Here is an 18590-nt window from a genome sequence, read left to right as displayed (position 1 = left end):
GGTGTGGGTTAATGGCAGAGATGCAAACAACACAAAGGAGGGCAGAGCTTTTTTTCAGATAATTTCCAAATGTGAAGTTAGGATTAAGGCTGGGTAGTGTATTTACAAGTTAAAAGATTTCCCCACCATATTATTTATATCTTGGTGTAGAAGTCAGATTTAAAAAACCCTCCAAAGATTAAAAATATTCTATATATATTTATATATTAAAATACATTTATATAAAAATGCAGAATGCAAATGGCATAGTTATTAATTGGCATCAACTTTACTTAAGGCACATCCCCTCTTAGTGTGGTGTTCCCACACATTGACCCCATACCTCATAAACATGCTTCTGATGGTAAATTCAAGGAGAAATTGTAGTTCGTTGTAGGGGAAATCACTTTCTTTGGTTCTTAGTAACCCCTTCTTGTGAGGGCAAGAGAAATAGAGACACATGACTTGAAAGAATATTTCCTTTGCTCATCTTAGTTATTCTCACTCTCAGTCTCCTCATTAGAGATCCATTCCTTTCCTAGTCAGAGAAGTTTTGCATCTGGAAATCTCCCAAGTATTTATTGTGCATGAAGTTTAATGTTCTTACACTTATAATTGGGTTTTGCTGGCCTTTGCCTGATTGTAGAGGAGTGTGAAAGCACTGATGGATAATGTCACCTCCCCAGGGGCTTTTAGCACATCACACTTGTCCTCCAGTTCTTCTTAGTGACAATTCTAAGCTCTGTTGAAGTTCCACATTTCAGAGTTGCTTGTGGAAGCACAAGGACACTTGTTATGCATTTGAAGCATTCAGGCTACAAAGATGAGTGAAAGAAAATAACAAAAAAAGAAGAGCCACAGTAAAATTACTTGGGGTGGTCTTTTAGGTAGTTTTATGGTAATTATTAATGACAGAAGTGCATGAGAAACTGTGAATATAATTTAGAAAAAACAAGATGTCCCCAAGTATCAGTATCAAGTCAGGGCTGGGGTTACATAATAAACTTGATTTTTTTTGAGCAGTGAAGATGTTTGAAAACGGGCAGTACATAACAGCTGCTCAAAGCCTGACTTTTTCAGGTGTAACATACTGATGTGGAGCCTTATTGTGGCCCTCTGCTGGCATCTCCTCCAACCTCTTAATGCCTTCTCACCAAGTACCATAGTCTCCGTGGTTGGTGTCAGAAGGACACTGTTAATGCAAACCAGACAAACTCAAACCCATCCTTTGAAAGCAAAAGTTTTTCTCTTTGCGAAACTCCAGGGTGGGGGAGAGGGGGAGGAGGGTACAACTCCTACCTGTCAGCGCTCATCTGCTTACAAACTGCTGAAAGCTTGAACTTGGGCATTCAAAAGCCCTAAAACATAAAAACGTCAGCTGAATTAATTAAATATTTGAGTACTGACAACTGTTGGAGTGTTTGAATTTCGGAGGCACGGATTAAAGGCACTGAGGGTCAGGAGAGAGAGTATCATATATCAAACTGCTCAATGAGAACACAGCTATAGAACAGTGATTGTTGTCATCATCCTTAAAAAAAAACCCAACCAAGTTCACAGAGTTGTGCTTTCTGAGAGATGGCAGAACCCAAGAGAGGAAAATATTTGTGTTTCACAAGTGGTTTGCTGCAGGATGTTGTGCTACTGTCATTCACAGGCGTACCTGAACTGTAATAAAAGACAGAAAATAAACTTTTTTTAACTGTAAAATGTAGTTAATCGTGGTTGCCTATTTTCCGGGATTGAGTATGAGTGTTAGTAAGTGTTTGACATTTGGACTATGTTAAATCTTCCTACAGATGCAGAAATTCCTCTCAGAATGGAAAACAATGCATTCACTTAGCAGAATAGGCTTTGCTTAACTTACATTTTCCAATAAAGGTTTGTTACACCTTCAGAATTGTGGTTGTGTAGAACAAATTCATTGTGCTAACAGAAAACTAGCTGTTGTCTTAATTTTTGGAACTGTGTTTTGTAATGGAAACAACCCGGTCTTTGCTTTTTAAAGTGTTGTATACAGGAAGAGGAGGCAATAGACTCAGATTCCAGAGCTTTGCCTGAAGAGTTAAAAGTTCAAATGCATTTCTTCCAAATTATGCAGCTCAGAAACTCTTCACTGTTTGTTTCTGAACAGCTCAGTATCCACATTACACAAATGTGAGTTTGGGAAAATCAATGCCAAATGACACCAGTTTAATGGAGCATTAAACAGATATCTTTAAGATACAGGAGGCTCCAAGGGAGATGCTGAGATTGTTCTGCTTCCATTTCAGTCATAAATTGCCACACAAAAATTGCAGAAACTTTTGATTAACTGGCTTCTTACACAGCTCAGAAGCAGCATTAAAAAGGAGTAGATTTTCTATTTCATTGGGATTCTGACACCAGAGGCCTTTAATAACGACCAGATGTGAAATAGAAGAAATATTTGGGAGCAGTTAATGCCTAACCATAAAAGTGACCATGTGTAAATCACTGGAGAATGTGGTTTGAGCAAGGGCATTAGGTGTTTTCTTTTTTGTTTTCTTCTTTTCCCCAAGGCTGGCTGTGTGTATTCATATCTTGCTAGTACAAAATCAACCAGCAGAGAGGAATATTTTTGACCCAGCACTGCGTCCTGCTCAGGTGGACCTTTATTTGTAACTTCTCTAACGCGTAGATCTGCAGTTGTTTGTACAGAGTATGAAGATAAGGCCAGCAAAAAGTACTTTATTTGACAAAGAGCTGTGCTGCAAGGCCTTCCTGTCCTGAGGCCATATTTATGGGCTCTGCTGCTTTTCCCATTCCCAGGTGAGCGTCCCTACCAGTGTCCTTACTGTGACAAAGCCTTCAGCAAGAACGATGGCCTGAAGATGCACATCCGCACCCACACAAGGGTAAGGCCCACACGAGGGCAAGTCCAGCTTACTTTTTATGGTTACTGGAGGATTGGCTGTGAATCATGGCTGGTGAAAAGCAATTAATGGCTGTTTGTGTAGGGATTAGCCCATGCCAACCAGGATATTTTATACTTATCAAAATAAGAGGCAAAGACTCAAGTCATTAACTTATAAATTCTAATTATGACTCCCTTACTGACCTTCTGGTTTTCTCTGTGTTTGATTTCTTTCATGGTGAAATAATAGCAGTACTAACCTCTTCCTTTAAGCCGTGGTTATTTATAGACATAAATTAATTTTGTTGACTGAGTAAACAGTCCTGTAAATGCTTCACTGTTATTGAAACTTCAGCATCCAGTGCTTTGATTCTTACTGTCTCTGTAAAATAGGACTAGAGGTCCTAGATACAGTTTTAGCTGGTTCACCCCAACCTATAGAAGTATTCAGTAGTTTGTGCAGTGCTTCCTGCTGGGTCATTGGGAGCAGGCTAGTCCCATATTGTTAGTTGTTCCTCCTTTTTTTCCAACTGTTAAATCACTTTAAGAAGTGCTATAAATTCTTTTCTGTTGCTGCTGTCCCCCGTTACTGTGTTTGCACTAAGAAAAGTTTCATGACCATCTAAGTTCTACATGGCTGTGTGTGGGAGGAGTGGTAAACAAGCTCTGAAACAGTGCCAAAGTTCATTTTTTCCTGATTTGTCACACAGTTTGAGTAAAAACAACAATCCCCCAAACCAAATGGGATATGTTGCCATATACTTGCCATGTCTTGATCATCTAGAGCTGAAAGGCCACATTTCAGTTTTTCTGTTTGTGTGCACGTGTGTGCTAAGCAGACTGCTGGTCATCCTCACAGTTATGCTCTAGGATTAAAATATGCAGGCACAGCTTTGGTTTGAGGGTTTGATTCTTTGTGGTCATGCTGCTCCTGTTCCAAAACGTCACAGTGAGGCTCATTCATTCGTTTATCCCCATGTAAATATTTTTGTACTTTGAGGTAACAAGAATCAATGTCAACAACGTGAACATTACTAGTAATTTTTAAAATTGAAGCCTGTTGCTATAATCCTGCATGTTCCAACTTTCCCTCTTCTTCACACTACACCACCTTATTTAATATTTAAGTAGAGCTGGACAGATAAATCCAGAAGGCATTTTTGTATCAGCTGAGCCTACAATGTAGAAATAAACACAATCATAGCACCCTTCTCATAAATATCTTTAAAAAAAAAGTCTGGTCTTTTGGCCAGAAAAACTGAAGTAGCTTAAAAGTAATACTGTGACATTGAACAAGGAAAATGTCATTGCAGAGATTAAATCTAGATGTGTTTTACCAGTGGGATTAAATGCCAAACCTGATGGTGTGGATCAGGGAAGGCTGCTGGAAAAATCATTGTAGAAAGTTGATTAAGATCTGGCAGCTGCTAAACTGAGCACAACCTGGGTGGCCACAGGTGTCAGCTCCAACTCTGGAGTCAACAGAGAAGGAAAGCCAAAACCCCACTGACCATGGAAGGGGAGGAAACACCAACCCCTAATATTAAAATGTCACCTGAGTGCTGATTTGTTTCTATGAAAGTAGATGTGTTTGGTTTATGGTTTGATGGTTTGGTTTGTTTTTTTTTTTTCCTTAAGGAGAAATATAACAGCCTAGGAAAACGTAAATGAGGAACTCATTGAAGTTGCTGGTGAAATGAATTTACAGACCATAGCAGCTTGGAGGAAGCACATGCAGACTCCAACCTTCCCAGGGCAGTGCAGTTCAGCTCCTTCTGAAGGCTTTAGTCAGTGCCTGACATCACATTACAGAGTTGAGCTTAAACATGTGCAAAAATTACTGTATGTGGCTGCAGTAGAATTGCTGATGTCTGGAAATCTGGTCATTGATAAGTGCCCAGGGTTATTGTCACGTCAAGTTGGTGTTTTAATTACTTCTGGAAATGGCGGGTTCGTTACAGTTTGTTTCAGTGATGGAAAACAGCAAGAGTGGAAGCAGCTTGCAAATGGCTTTTCATCACTTGATTTGCATATTCCATATTTCCATATAACAGATATATGTAACTTTTATAGCTTGTTTAAAAATCTGACTTTTGGTGGGTGGAAGGCTGCCTGTAATGCTCAAATTGCACATTTTTGAGGTAATTTGAAAACTACAGACATTTCAGTATATTTGTAGGTGCCTTTTTTTTTTTCATGCATAAGTGCCTACTATTTTAAAACACATTCTTAATTAAGTTTTTAGAAAGCACCTAATGTTCAGAGATTATACTGCCAGGCATAGAAAATTAAGTGATAAGCATATTTTTGTAACTCTGCAGCTAACTTTACTTGATGCTTGGCCGGTGTATATATTTACATATGCGTATGTACATACATATATAGGGAACTTAACACTGCCCCCTCTTTTCTTCTTTAACCCAGAAGAATATTAAAATAATACTAAATACAAAATAATACCAGAACAATATTGACAATCATGACATAATGTCACTTGTTCTGTGTTTCCAAGGAAATATTTGGGCTTAAAGTTTGCAAAAGGGTCGTGTGTTCTAGAAGCAGCATACAATGCTATTGTCACAAAAAAAAAAAAAAAAAAAAGAATTTGGGTACTAAATACAGTCTTCTGTGCACATGACAGTGTGTAATGAAATAATATGAAGTGTTGATTGAATTTTGAATTTTTTTTTCCATATTGGATTTTATCTGTATTTCCCTATTGGTGAGATACGAGTGAGTTCCAAAACATCTGTCTGAGGATGATGACTTTGCCAGGGCTGTGGTTTCCTTGCCTGTGGAATCTGTGTTTGTACACATAGTGTAGAAGGTTTGAATCCCACTGCACCTATATTTTCACACTTTTTTATGGAATGGTGACTGATGATCATCCCTTCCTCCTAAAGTGAAAATGTACTTTTTCTGTATTGATACTGTTCTTTTTCCAGGAGCAAATGAACATGTATGGAATTTTCATCGAGGCTGATTAATAAACCCTCCTTCACTAAATCTTTAGAAGCAGAAATGACCTTGGAAGTTTAAAAAAACCCAAAGAAACAAAAACTTTTCAGCTTATAGGTAGCAAGTAGGCAGAACTACTATGGAAAATGGGAAGTTAATGATTTGGTAAAGTCCAACTAATTGCAAATACTGGAGCTTTTTAAGAAACATACTTTTTTTTCTGTCAGGAATTTCAGTGAAGATGCAAGTTTTTGTTTTCATTATAAATTTTATTGCAAAAAAGGGTATTTTTGTCAATAACCCTAATACTGAATTAATTGAGACCTGTTCTAACAAAAACATTAGTCACTTCTAATAAAAGTCACTTTTTTATTGAAATCTGCCAAAATTCTTTCACAGTTGTTTCAACAGGGAAGTTGAAATTGGAATTGGATTTATTGGAAATGGGTTTTTTTATGGATTTTACTTCTCAACTGAGGAAATGTGTAGTTGTAATGGGATTTGTTTTTTTTAATTGAGTTCTAATCATTATAAGATTGAAATCCCTGCCACTTCTGTAGAGTTGTAAATTCTCATCAACCTTTGTCTTCCTGTGCCAGCATTACTTTAGGAATTCAGTGCAAGTCTGATGGTTTAAGAAGGTCTCTGTCTCTGCTGTAACTCCCCAAACCTTCCAATTACTGAGAGAACCTTTTGTTATTTCTTGCACATTTTTCACACCCAGATACAAAACTGGCCTCCATTAACTTGCACCATCTGTGATCTTAAGTGACTTTTCCTCTCGTCTCACCAGGGAACCTGTTGCTAGTGGTGATGACCTCACAGAAAGCACCAGTGGTGGCTTTTTCCTGATGTTAATCACCTTAGGTCTGGGGTTTTTTTAGGGCTGAAACGTAGCTAAACATCAGCTCCATAAACCATCCGTGTTTCTGGGGCACTTTCCCGTCTTACTGCGTTATACCTCGATTCCCAGCCCTTCAGCTGAGATGGAAGCTGGTACTTTATGCATCATAATCCCTGTGTTAGGCTGCCTCGTGTTTCCAAACCCCTTAGATGTTGCTTTTCAGGCTGGTGTAGCCCTTAAATTGTTCCTTGAGTTTGCCTTCACGTGGGTTTTTTGGCAGAATGGTACCTGCTCTGGCCACCATGTTTTGATATGTCCTGTGTACCAGTGGCCAGAGGGGTCCTGAGGGACACATCGACATTAATAATTAGCAGTAATTAAAGCAAAGTGTTGCTGGGATTAGGAGAAAGGTTAAAACACACAAAGCAGAGGGTTTATGTGAAATACACAGCTGACTTAAACTTGGCTCCCCGGTGGCAGTGTCATGTGTCCTCAGTGCCTGAGGCACCCTTCAGATAACGCTTTTTGAAGGAGTTTGTCACTGTCCTCCCCATCTGTAAAGCAGATTTCCTGCATTTTCAGGTTGGCAAAACTGTAGGAATTCCAGGTTTCTACTAGAGAAATTAGCTTTTGGTAGCTGCAGACCTGACTAGTTTATTTTACTTTATCTCTCTGGTCATGTTTGTTCATTCTAGGCCACATTTTTCTATTTTTGCTGTTTTTTTTTTTTGAACAATTTTATTAACCCTCTGTTCAAGTCATAATACAAGTACATGTAGCAGCAAATGATGTTCATTAAGAGTAATACAGATATTTTCAAAGCAGTTTGAAAGCAGGACAGTGTTACTGTATCTGCATCTCATGAGCAGGCATTAGAAGGCTTTCTGGGAGCAAAGGAAAGCTTTATTTTAGAATAATGAGAAGAAAATATTATTTTAATTTTTTTTTTGGTGTGTGTGTCCTGTAACATCATCATTATTCATGTCTGGCAGTGTCTTCTCACATTCATGTCACAAGTGTAAATGTTTACAAATAATATAAGATTTTATAGGCTTTTCCTTTTTTTTCTGCTGAATTCAGTAGAATATAAAAATACTAGCTTGAGAGTGATTAGATCCAGGATAGCTCTGGGATTTTCAGTGTACTTTGCATGTCAGTTAAAAGGGATTATTGAGTAACATTTTTGTAGTCAGGTTCACTTTCTGAGTGGTATAAATCTGAAATCATGTTAATAAATTAGCTTAACCAAAAAGTAAAGAATAAGGTTTCTTGAGTGTGACTTCAGCTCGATTTTAAATTGCTCTTTGAAAGAATTGCTAGAACTGTTTTTAACTCTCATTTATTTGAACCTTGAGCCAAAATTTATTTGGATATAATAGTGTCTAGATTATATGTACCTCGCCACTGCTGTTGAGCTCATGTAACAATTCTAAATTCAGATTGGATAAGTAGGTTGGAGACACTCCTCCCAAAGTCATTCATGTTTTACCTGCCTAAGGCATTTTACCAGGTTTCCAGGAACAACCACATGCACTAGTGCTAAGCTAATACACATAATGTACTTACATTTCTTAAGGGAGATACAGTCAACTACAGAGCAGTTCAGATATTCTGCATTTAAATGTTTCCGTGTGCCGTGCTTGCAGGATGCTCTGGACACGTGTTCTATGGAGCCACTGAGGGTGGTGCAAATGGCAAATCAAGGTGTGGTTTGTGATGCAGCCACGCACAGAGGAATGAGTGTGTATTGTAGGCACTGTTTGATTTGTCAGAGTTTTGAAAATGTTGATTTCCTCTCTGTTTTAACATAGTGAAGTGAAAATCATCAGAGATGGGAGCTTTTAAGTTACATACCAGTCTTACTGCAAAGCACCTTCCAGAATACCATTTGGGCTCTGCTTGGCCTTTCCTCATTTAGAGGCAGGAAGGTTGTAAATCCTGACTTACCTACTTCTATTTATACCTGCCATGCTTAAAACTGTGATATTAAATCACTGCAGTATCAGCTCCATCCTGCCTCTCTCGCTCTCCCCGCTCCCCTCCTCGTTTGTATCATCAATAAAAGAAAACACATGCAATCCTTTGGCTTTGCTGCCACCACAGTCATGGCCTGGCAGATGCTTTTTCAGCAGAGGGCAGATTTATAGTTCTAGCAGTTGCTGACTGCTCTGAAGTCAGACTTGGATGATCTTCGCGATGAGCTCCTGTTTTGTTGACAGTTAGCAGGTTTTTCCCTTTGCTTCGTGTTTTAAATGTGTCCAGCTTCCTTCTAATCTCATCTCTGGTCCCTGTTGTCCTTCTGAGGTGGCATTAACTTTTTCAGACCTTTTGGTGTGGTTTTTATCTCTTTTTTGTTTTCTGTTCACGTTTAGAGCAGCGGTGGTTATGCCAAGCAAACATCATCTTTTCCATGTTACACATGTTGCTTTCTCCAAGTATTGTGCAATGGGAATTTGATACCAAGGGGGGAGAAGGAGGAGAGAGAAAAGGAAAAGGCACAGAATGTTTTGGTTTTAGTCTGTGACAATGATGTCTTCTTTGAAACCAACAACAAAAAAAGACTTTTTCTGTGGAGATAAACACAGGGCCAAGTTTTGCTCTGGGCAGCACTGCTGATATTACTGAGACAGGCACAGATGTGAGTGGAGGGCAGCTTTGCTTTGGGAAGAGGAGGCTGCTGGGAATTACAATCATGTCTGCTGAACTCACTGGAATATACAGATGTAAGGGATCTAAAATTAGATCAAAGCTCTGGATGTGCTTAGTGCACTACATATGGGAGTTGGAATACAAATGCCAAGGGGGTGGTTGGATACACCTTTTTTTGCCACGGAGCATAAAACAAATAGCCAAACAACCTGGGGGAAGATATCCAGCCCAGGTTTGTGGCTTCAGCTTCCCAGAGCGTATAAGGGCTCCTTCTCCAGAATGGAATCCTGCAGTCCCTTTACCTCTGAAATGGATGAACCACTCATAACCCAGTCAACTCCTGAGGCACCTGAAGAACCAGGTGATAGAAGGGAGCGAGTCCACCCAGTGCAGTTTGTAGGAGTGAGTGTTTCCAGAGGTGTTTAAGATGTACACGTCCTATACTCTGCTTTGCACTTTCTGTGCAACAACCTACTCACAGAAAGGCTGTTTTTGGAGAACTCACAGAAATGTGGTTTGTGTTAACCCCAATGCAGAACCAATTAAGGGCTTGTTGCACAAACCTGCTTTTCATATGACTTATTCATACAATTCCTTTGGAAATGCAGTCCTGCTCCATGAAGCCTTCAGTCAGTCTAGCAAAGGTCCCTGTGACATGAAGTTTTTGGTCTAGATGATGGTTTTTTTTTTTTTTTAAGGTAGTTTGTTATGTTTTCCTTTATACTGAGGAATCGTGGGAATGACGCTGCCTCTTCTAGGAGAGCTCATGGGAGGGGACTCCAAAATGAAGAACCCTGTGTTCACCCCTTCTGGGGTCTCTGGACCTGCAAAGAGTGGCCCTAAAGAGAGACTGGGATATCCCCAGAAGAGCCCTAATTTATAGTCCACTGTGTTGGGTGTGTGGCTCGTGCTGGTGAATCCTGGCAGGATTCAGCAATATATGGAGACCTGGTTGTTCCCAACATACTGAGAATAGGGATTCAATAACCAGAGGACTTTTTCTCTTTGTTGCTTTAACACCTGAGCTGAGTTGTTCTGTCTCACTTAATCCTTGAGTTCCACATTATCTCCCAAAAGGACTTTGAGTTCACTGCCTGTTATTTTTTAATTCATAGATTTAACATTTTCATTGCCTGTTGATTTTTCAGTCATTGCTTTCAATTTAATACAGTAAAAACTGTTTACTTTGCCTAAAATACCCTTCTTCAGAACTTCAGCAATACAGAATTAGAGTCCATAGGAAACAGTAGAATGAAAGAAGTATAGTTGATTCAAAACTAAAGGTGCCTCTAGAGCATTAAAATTTTAATGAGACCATGTGCAGTGCCATAATGCTAACTCTTATGTTTGATTTATTTTGGTGTTGATTTCCATACAGTTCTTTGGTAACTTTTGTGGAATCAAGGTGGAATTACACCTTATGTAAATTTCTATATTCAGGAAGAACTTTAAAGAAAAAAAATCTTTACCTAAGTGGTTTTCCTTACATATTTCTAATTCTTTGAGGTCAGTGAGACTGTAACTTTTATAACATCATGTGCTACAGTAGCTGCTAACCAACAGCTCTAATAAAAATACAGATGGCTTGGTTGCTATCTGCACTTCTTTTGAGATTCTGCAGTGAATATGTGATTAACCTTCTGTCACCACTTCTCAAAAGAAGTTTTTGCTCTGCCACAAGCTTTCCTTGTACCTTCTCTTCCTCTCTTCACCTCTTTCCCTGCTTTGAAATCTACTAACAAACCTGAAGTTTGGTGGATAATTTTAAGCATTTGTGGAGGATGAAGGAAAGTAGACTGGAACTGTACGTTTCTGTACCTTTCAGGTGACAAAAAGCAGACTCCCAAAATGGCTGTGTTTGAAGGACTGGAACAGATAATTAATTCCTAAGTGGGTGTTGAAGTGGAAACTGTCAGGCCCCAGCTTTCCCAGCTTTCACTTCATCATTTGAAAGTCGTTTTCTGTTGTTTTCACTGACTGTAATCCCTTAGAGAGAATATAAAACTTGCACCATCCAGCATGGAATTCCACCCCTTTAATGACTCGGGCTCTGTGTTGACTCACTTTCACTCCCTGTTGTCATTCCACGCAGGAAAAGCCGTACCAGTGCTCGGAGTGTAACAAGGCTTTCAGTCAGAAGCGGGGCCTGGACGAGCACATGAGGACCCACACCGGAGAGAAGCCGTTCCAGTGTGATGTGAGTCCAGCTGGCCCTTTGTGTCTTCCTGGCTCCAGTGCAGCAGAGGGACCTAATTCCAGGGAGACCACGGCCTTGCACCTCTTGGCTGTGGCATAAAGTTACACTTCATCTGGCCTTTGATTAGCCAGACATTGAAAGGCCATTCAGGGAATTTTATGTACCCTCTCCGGTTGCCAAGAGCATTGCACACCCTCTTATTTTATGGGTTTGGATCCCACAAGAGTTATTTTCACCATTATTAATGCAATTTGGATGTTACAAGTTACAAATTCACGCTGGTTGGGTTCCCATATAAATTTGTACAACAGGTTAGTAGTTGGAGATTAGCTTATGTAGGAAAAGGTATCTAATTTATTACATGGAGTCTGAATGATTCTGATGGTGAATGACACAAATATTTCCAGTTTCTACTGAAACCTGGTCTGATATTTTCAACATCTGCTCATTTTTCTGTCATTCAGTGGAGCAATCTGGGGTGCTGTGCACACTCGCAGTGCTGAAATGGAGCCTATCAAGTTACAGTCCATAGATCACTGTCAGGTACCTTTCCTTCACACACCCCATTTGTACACGACATCTCAGCTTTTGGGAGGTAGTGGGGAGGCTGAATGTGCAGAAAATGGTGGGAAATTATGTCTTGCAGAACTGTTAAATGCCAAAATGTAAGCTGTTGCTCAAGGATTTAGGGGAAGGCATCAGAACAGGGTATAGAATTAGTATAGGAACTTTATGTTGTGATACTGGCTCTTAATGAATCTGTCACGGGGCTGCCAGGTTTCAGTTATGTCCTAGATGGCTCAGCCTGAGCAGTTGTAAATTTGCTCAGAAACTTCTGAAATTAGATGCGAAATTAGAATAACAGCTTGGCAGGAAGAGTTGCAAGGGTCTGTTAACTGTTCTGGTTTTTAGTGAATAATCTGATGTCATTTCATTGAGAATAAAATATATTAATTTCATGGAAAAGTTCAGCTAAAATATTTTGCTGATGTCTACAAGTGAGGAGATTTGCTGTATTCTTTTGGGATAATCTCAGTCTGGATCTAGATAGTACCTGGAGGATTTCTCTAACTCCACATCATTGTCAATAACTTCTTCAGATTGCTGTACTGTTTATCAGCTGCTGGCCAGCTTGCAGTGTAAATGCAGTTTTTCCCACACTGTGGATCCAAGATTCACTGATCTTGGATTCACTGTGCTTTTTTCAGATTGACTTGATGCGGTGTTTCTATATTATTCCTTTTTACTTTCTTTAATTTAAAGTAGGAGCTGCATGAAAACATACCTTCCTGCTTCAACTTTTCCGTCCGTTTTCCTCATTAATTAAATAGAATGTAATTTCTCAGATCACAGTATTTCTAGGAACAGCTGGAATCTGTGTCTAGTCCTAGTCCTTCTCTTGCACAGTGCATGTTACCAGATGTTTCAGTAGAAGTTACAGGAAAACCAGTAGTGGACAATTACAGAAAAATGTACCTATGGGAGACATTTATTGTGGGCTACCTGATACTGAATTTTCTTTTTACACTCAACTATTCTCACCTACAATTTTTTATCCTGCTCAAGAAAGCTGTAGATGTTATTTTTCTTATAATGACTTATGCCATAATAACTTATGGCAACAGCCTCCCCAGATTCTTAACTGTGGAATACCACATCCCAATTTTTTTTAGGCTGTGTTTTTGCTTTAAAAAGATTTGTTTCCAGAATCAGAAATAAAAGCAGTGTTTTCCTGTCTCACTCTCTCAGGCACATGGAGCAGGCATTACCATCCAGGACTGAGTTACATGTGAGACTAATCCTTGTACCCTGTTTGATGAAGGTGCTACAGTTTATTTATGTGCCTATTGCTGTGTCAACAGAACTTGGTGTGTCAAAGCTCTTGCACCCCACAGATAATAGTGGGAATTGAATATTCTCATTTTAAGATGAAAGTTCTAATACAGGTCACGTAGGAAAGTGAGAATAACTGAAATATGAAGGTACAAAATGCAGTTTTTCCTGATATATTACATTTCTGTCCTCTCAAGACCAGTCTGTTTTTTTACTAGAAGGCCAATTGAACTTCAGTTACCTCAGAGACAACAGATGATTTTCTGGGGGCAGCAGGGTCAAGTGCTGCCTGTCCTGGTTTCTGTCCAGTACAGTATTTCCCTGCACTCTGCCTCCAGTTGACCCTACACTTACTTTCAAATGTCAGTATTTTCCATCCTCCCTACTTGACAAAAACTTTGATCGTTTTGAAGAGACTGATTAGAGTTCAAATGCACATTAGCAAGAGTGGTTGTAAATCTACAAAATACCAGTCTTGCTTCAAAAATTGATATATGGAGCAAACTCTTAAAAAAATCCCCAAAACTTTTATGCATAAGCACAGCACAGGATGTGCCATGTCTTTAATAATCCTGTGCATTCCATGCTCTTTTCGAAGAAGGAAGGTAGCACAACATGCCAGAGCCTTGAAGGGACAGAAGGACACATAACAAAAGGGTGGCTGTTGCTTGGGTCTGAAAGAGGTGATTATACAGTGGGGGGAAAAAGTTGGACAGTTAAAGTTGCTGTGTAAAAGTCCTCGTTATTATGTCATGTCATAAAGCCAAAAATGTTCCATTGCAACAGCACATACAGTACCCTTGTCTGGGGAAACATTTTGGGGACAAAAACTTGCCTCTGGCAATTGCCCTTTTTATGGTCATTGTATGATTTTGCCTTAATTGGCATAAAATACATGTACTGGAGGTCAAAATTATCCACTCGGCTCTAGTGGTCTGTCTCGGTTTCCGAAGGAATCAGGAATCACTCAGCATTTTCATTAGTTTGACACCAATATGAATTTAAAGCTTTGTTTTTCTGAAGAGGGATTGTCCTGGGTTCCCTGGCAGTTGTGTTTTGTTTTTTTTTCCTGCATGAAAGAGATTTCTGTCTGGAATTAACCTGGAGTTTTAAGTTTGCAAGCCTATGGGTGTTCATTCTTGTTTAATTATATGAGTCTTGCCTGTTCCATTTGTCAAATCAGCAGCATACTTCCTTGTTGTTTTTTTTCCTTTTCCTCAGAAATTCATGCATGCAAATATATCCTTGCACGAAAGGTGAATATGACAATAACAGCATGGTTTTAGTTGAGTTGATGCCTTAACTTTTAATGCTAACTTTTCTTGGCTGAGCTCGTTCTTAACCTTTCATGTTGTTTTTTTTAACTTCAGCACTGGTATTTTTATAAGAAGTGATGGCTTTAGCATGGCAGAGTCCCTCTTACCACTGTACATTTATTCAAATGGAGAATGAACTGGACAGCTTGGAGGAAGGGAAGCAGCACACCAGATAACAAACAAAAGAGATTCCCCTTCATTTGCTAGATGTCTTCCATTTTCTTGGCCAGGCAGAGAGACACTGGAACAGTGAGGTTTCCTTCTTAATAATTATTAACCTTTTTTGCAATCTTCAGAGCCTCTTTATTCTCACTCCTCACTCCTTGTAACTGAGTGAGCTCAAATGTCCTTCTGGAGGTCAGGAAGGAAATATTTCATTTGAAGTCCCACTAGCAGAGGCCTGTGATGTTTTGTCATAATTTTTCTCCATCCCAGATAGAAAAATAGGTTTAAAAAGAAAACAAACCAGCAAACAAGAGTAATAATCTTTAAGGTGCTCTCTGAAGGAGTTGTTCTTCCAAAGACCAGCTCATTTACTAAACACTGCAGGTATGTGTGGCTGTGCCTTCAGTGATGTCACGTGAGGTGCATTTTATGTGCTCCAAGTTCTAACGCTTCGTTTGGCTTTGCCTTGCCTTCCCTGCCCCAGGTCTGTGATCTGTCCTTCAGCCTGAAGAAGATGCTGATCCGCCACAAGCTGACCCACAACCCCAACCGGCCCATGGCAGAGTGCCAGCTGTGCCACAAGAAGTTCACGAGGAATGACTACCTCAAAGTGCACATGGAAAACGTCCATGGGGAGACCGACAGCTGATTACGGCCTCGGGGAGAGGAACAGATCCAAAGCGCTGCATTTGGACATGTGCAGACTCCAGGCTTTTTGCCTGCCTTGGAGGAATAGTCAGGAGAAACAACTGGAATGTGATTTTTTTTTCCCCCCACTTTTTCAAAAATACTCTAGTAGAAAAAAAACAAAACAACAAAGAAAGACGTCCAACTGATTGATTTATAACATAACTTGAAAATAAAAAGTTGAAGATAAAAGAACTCGGGGAAAATTTTTTATCTTCATTCGAAAAAAGAAAAAAGGCAAAAAAAAAGCTTTAAGCAAACTTGTCTTTGTTAATTACATCCCTAGAAACGTAGATATTAATAGCATTACCTGGCAATCCTGGACACTTGCAACTGAACCCTTAGCTGTCTGCAATTATATTTCTGTATCTAAGCTGCAAGGCTCCATTAAAATTATTTAATATGAAACCACACAGAATGTGTCATTCCAATTGATTGCCGATTACATCCAGGCTCATTTTATCCATGTCATAATTCTGCATTTTGTTGTAATGTGATTTTGTCTCATTTTATTTACAGCTTTCTCATTGCTGTATGAAAGTCATTAACTTGAATTGGCTCTCAAGGTGCCAAAATGTACAAGTACAGAAGCTGTGGAATTCTGTCAGCATAAAGTGTGAGATAGAGGAGGATTTATTTCTTCTGGTTACATGAAACAAGAACTAAAGTGAAAACTTTGAGCAGTTCAGTTTGAGTGCTGTATCCATACTCCTCACTGTGGCTGGCAAGGCAAGTGGAAAGACATCTTACCAGAGTGGCTTGAGCAGCTACAGTTGCTGAGTTAACATGTGCTTGATTTCCTGGTGAACAGCTGGTTCTTCCTGCTCAATCAGATGCCCTGGATTTCTTCATCCCACTTAGCCACCTTTTTTTCCCCCCTTATTTATCTTCATGAGCACTGGGAAAAATGCTGCTTTACTACTAAGTAAAAATCAAATTCTTGTTATCAGTGAGTTTTTTACTGCAGAAAACTCTTCAAAAGAGTTCCCACAGGCCCTCTCATACCAGCCTGATAACCAAGAAATCTTTATCTACAAGGACAGTAAAACTGTAACTTCAGAGGGTTACAGTGAAATTCCTGAGTTATCAGCAGTTAATATTAAGGCTCTGGCATTAGCAAACTGTTCATACTCATTTTGGACCTGTCAGTGTTTTGTAAAATGTACTTGCAGTGGGACATTTTGCTTCTAGATTTCATGGGAAAAGAATTCAGCTTCTTTATGAACTGTAGCAGGGGCGTTTATGTGAAATGGACAGCATAGTTCTTTATCTCAGGGTAGATTCTACTCAAATCTTTTTATCACAGGGGACATTTGCTACTCAGAAGAGCAAAGACAGTGTTATACAGTAACAGTTGAATATTTTACTGCATTTAGTTTGCCTGTTGAAATGCATATGCTTAATTGTTTTAAAATTGTATAGGATTACTGCAGATTTTTGGGGAAAAGTGGGATTGTAAGTAATTCTCTTGTTTGTGAGAACATGCTAAGTCTTCATGGGACTTTTTGCTTCCTGAGAGGTGCATGAAACCTGGAGACATTGCCAGTTCCATACAGATAATTTGTTCCTATAAATCCAGTGTATTGTATGTGTGAAAGACAAATATAAGCCTTATGAAGTGGAGTAGAGAATACTTCCTCTCCTTGTTTGTGGAGATTTTGTTTGAAATGCACTGTTCTGATAAATTCTAAGTCCAGAAGACTTTAATTCATTGCTACAGTTATTATAAAAATTAATTTAAGTGTTGAGGTAGCAAAAGCAACCAGTACCATATACTGAGATGTGAGGTGGTGTTTTAGGTATATTTTTGTAATATCTGCAAGGAGACTTAGGTTGGTGACGTTTTGACACATCTGGGTGGCTTTTTTTTGTTGTTGTTTGTTTTTTTGACATCAATGAAATCAAGAATTCAGTTCTGGAAAAACCAAGATTACAGTTCTTTATATTTTTCTGTCTGTATATTTTTCCTTCTTCCATTTGGTTGATACAAACTAAGGCACGGAGGACAGCAGAAGGAAAAAAAAACCACTAAAAAAAAAAAAAAGAATTCAGAAGTGAAAGTTTCCTGAGCAGGGAATTTTGAGGGACAATGCTGTTAAAAAAACAAAGAAGGCTTTTTTTTTGGAAAGAAAAAGGATCCTGTAATATATTTAAAAATTTTGCATGAGGGTTTTGCCAGAGATTTTTACTTCAAAGTTATTACAAGTTTAGGGTTAATAACGGCTTTTGAGAAAAATAACTAATTGCTGAAAGTCAACTACTAAAGAGGAGAATGTACCTTTGTTTTAATTATTTCTGGATAAGTGACTGTAGATATATATATTAAGATTAATCATGCTGTGTGTAATCAGCAGCAGCAGTTAAATAACTGAAGCTTTGATCTTGGTAATGGCTTCAGTAGAAGAAAGGACAGACAGGATCCACGTGGGAGTGACAGAGCTCTGTGGGAACACCAGGAGGAGGTGCAGGAGGCTGCAGCCCTGCTCCAGGTGAGTGTCTCTTCCATAGTGTCCTCCAGGAACTTTCCCTTTGGGCTAAAGCAGCTCCTGCAGAGCCAGCACCTGGCTCAGCACCTGCAGGTGTTGCCATGGCAAGAACTACCCTGTTCTTTCCATGAGGGCCCGGAGTTTCTCACAGTCAGAGGTAATATGTTTCAGATTACTGAATTCATGGGCTGTGTAATTGATTCTACATGCAATGCAGACTTCCCATTATGCAATATATTTCTATTTGATCATAACCTTCTTTAAAAAAAAAAAAACAAACACAAACCAAAGAAACAAAGAAAAAATACAAACCATCAAACCCTTTTTCTTTGAATAAAAATTTCCACTGATAGCCTCCCACTTGGTGTTGACTTTGGGAAAAGTAGAGGATGTTCCCTTCACCTGATTTTGAGAAATGATAAACTGAAACCTGTTGGTTTAAAGGTAATTGTTAATTTTTTTAGAGTTGTAGGTTGGTTTGTTAGTCATTTATTAAAATACTGACTTTTCTATAGTAAGTTGTACCTTACTTAATAACATGAAAAGCTAGAGAGAGAGAGATGTTCCTGAAGTAAAGTGTAGTCACTGCCATTTTAGAAGG

General features: G+C 39.1%; 1 protein-coding gene across 3 annotated transcripts in view; it reads left to right on the top strand.

Annotated features, from left to right (window-relative positions):
* Positions 1-17075, top strand: part of PRDM5 (PR/SET domain 5) — a 57835-nt gene extending 40760 nt beyond the window's left edge. For 2 of the 3 annotated variants that reach the window (XM_027659017.1, XM_027659014.1), the window contains exons 14-16: positions 2770-2855; positions 11398-11502; positions 15301-15911. In XM_027659017.1, the coding sequence (XP_027514818.1) occupies positions 2770-2855; positions 11398-11502; positions 15301-15465 (356 nt within the window). In that variant the 3' untranslated portion in view covers positions 15466-15911. Of the gene's footprint in view, positions 1-2769; positions 2856-11397; positions 11503-15300; positions 15912-16022 lie in introns of those variants that run through there. The other variant, XM_027659015.1, reaches the window with a different exon arrangement.
* Positions 17076-18590: the final 1515 nt, after the last annotated feature.

This window comes from Corapipo altera, unplaced genomic scaffold (genome assembly GCF_003945725.1).
Source record: "Corapipo altera isolate COAL_440 unplaced genomic scaffold, ASM394572v1 255, whole genome shotgun sequence".
In the NCBI taxonomy this organism is placed as follows: Eukaryota; Metazoa; Chordata; class Aves; order Passeriformes; family Pipridae; genus Corapipo; species Corapipo altera.
Note: the sequence above shows the minus strand (reverse complement) of the source record. Positions and strands in the feature narration are given on the sequence as shown.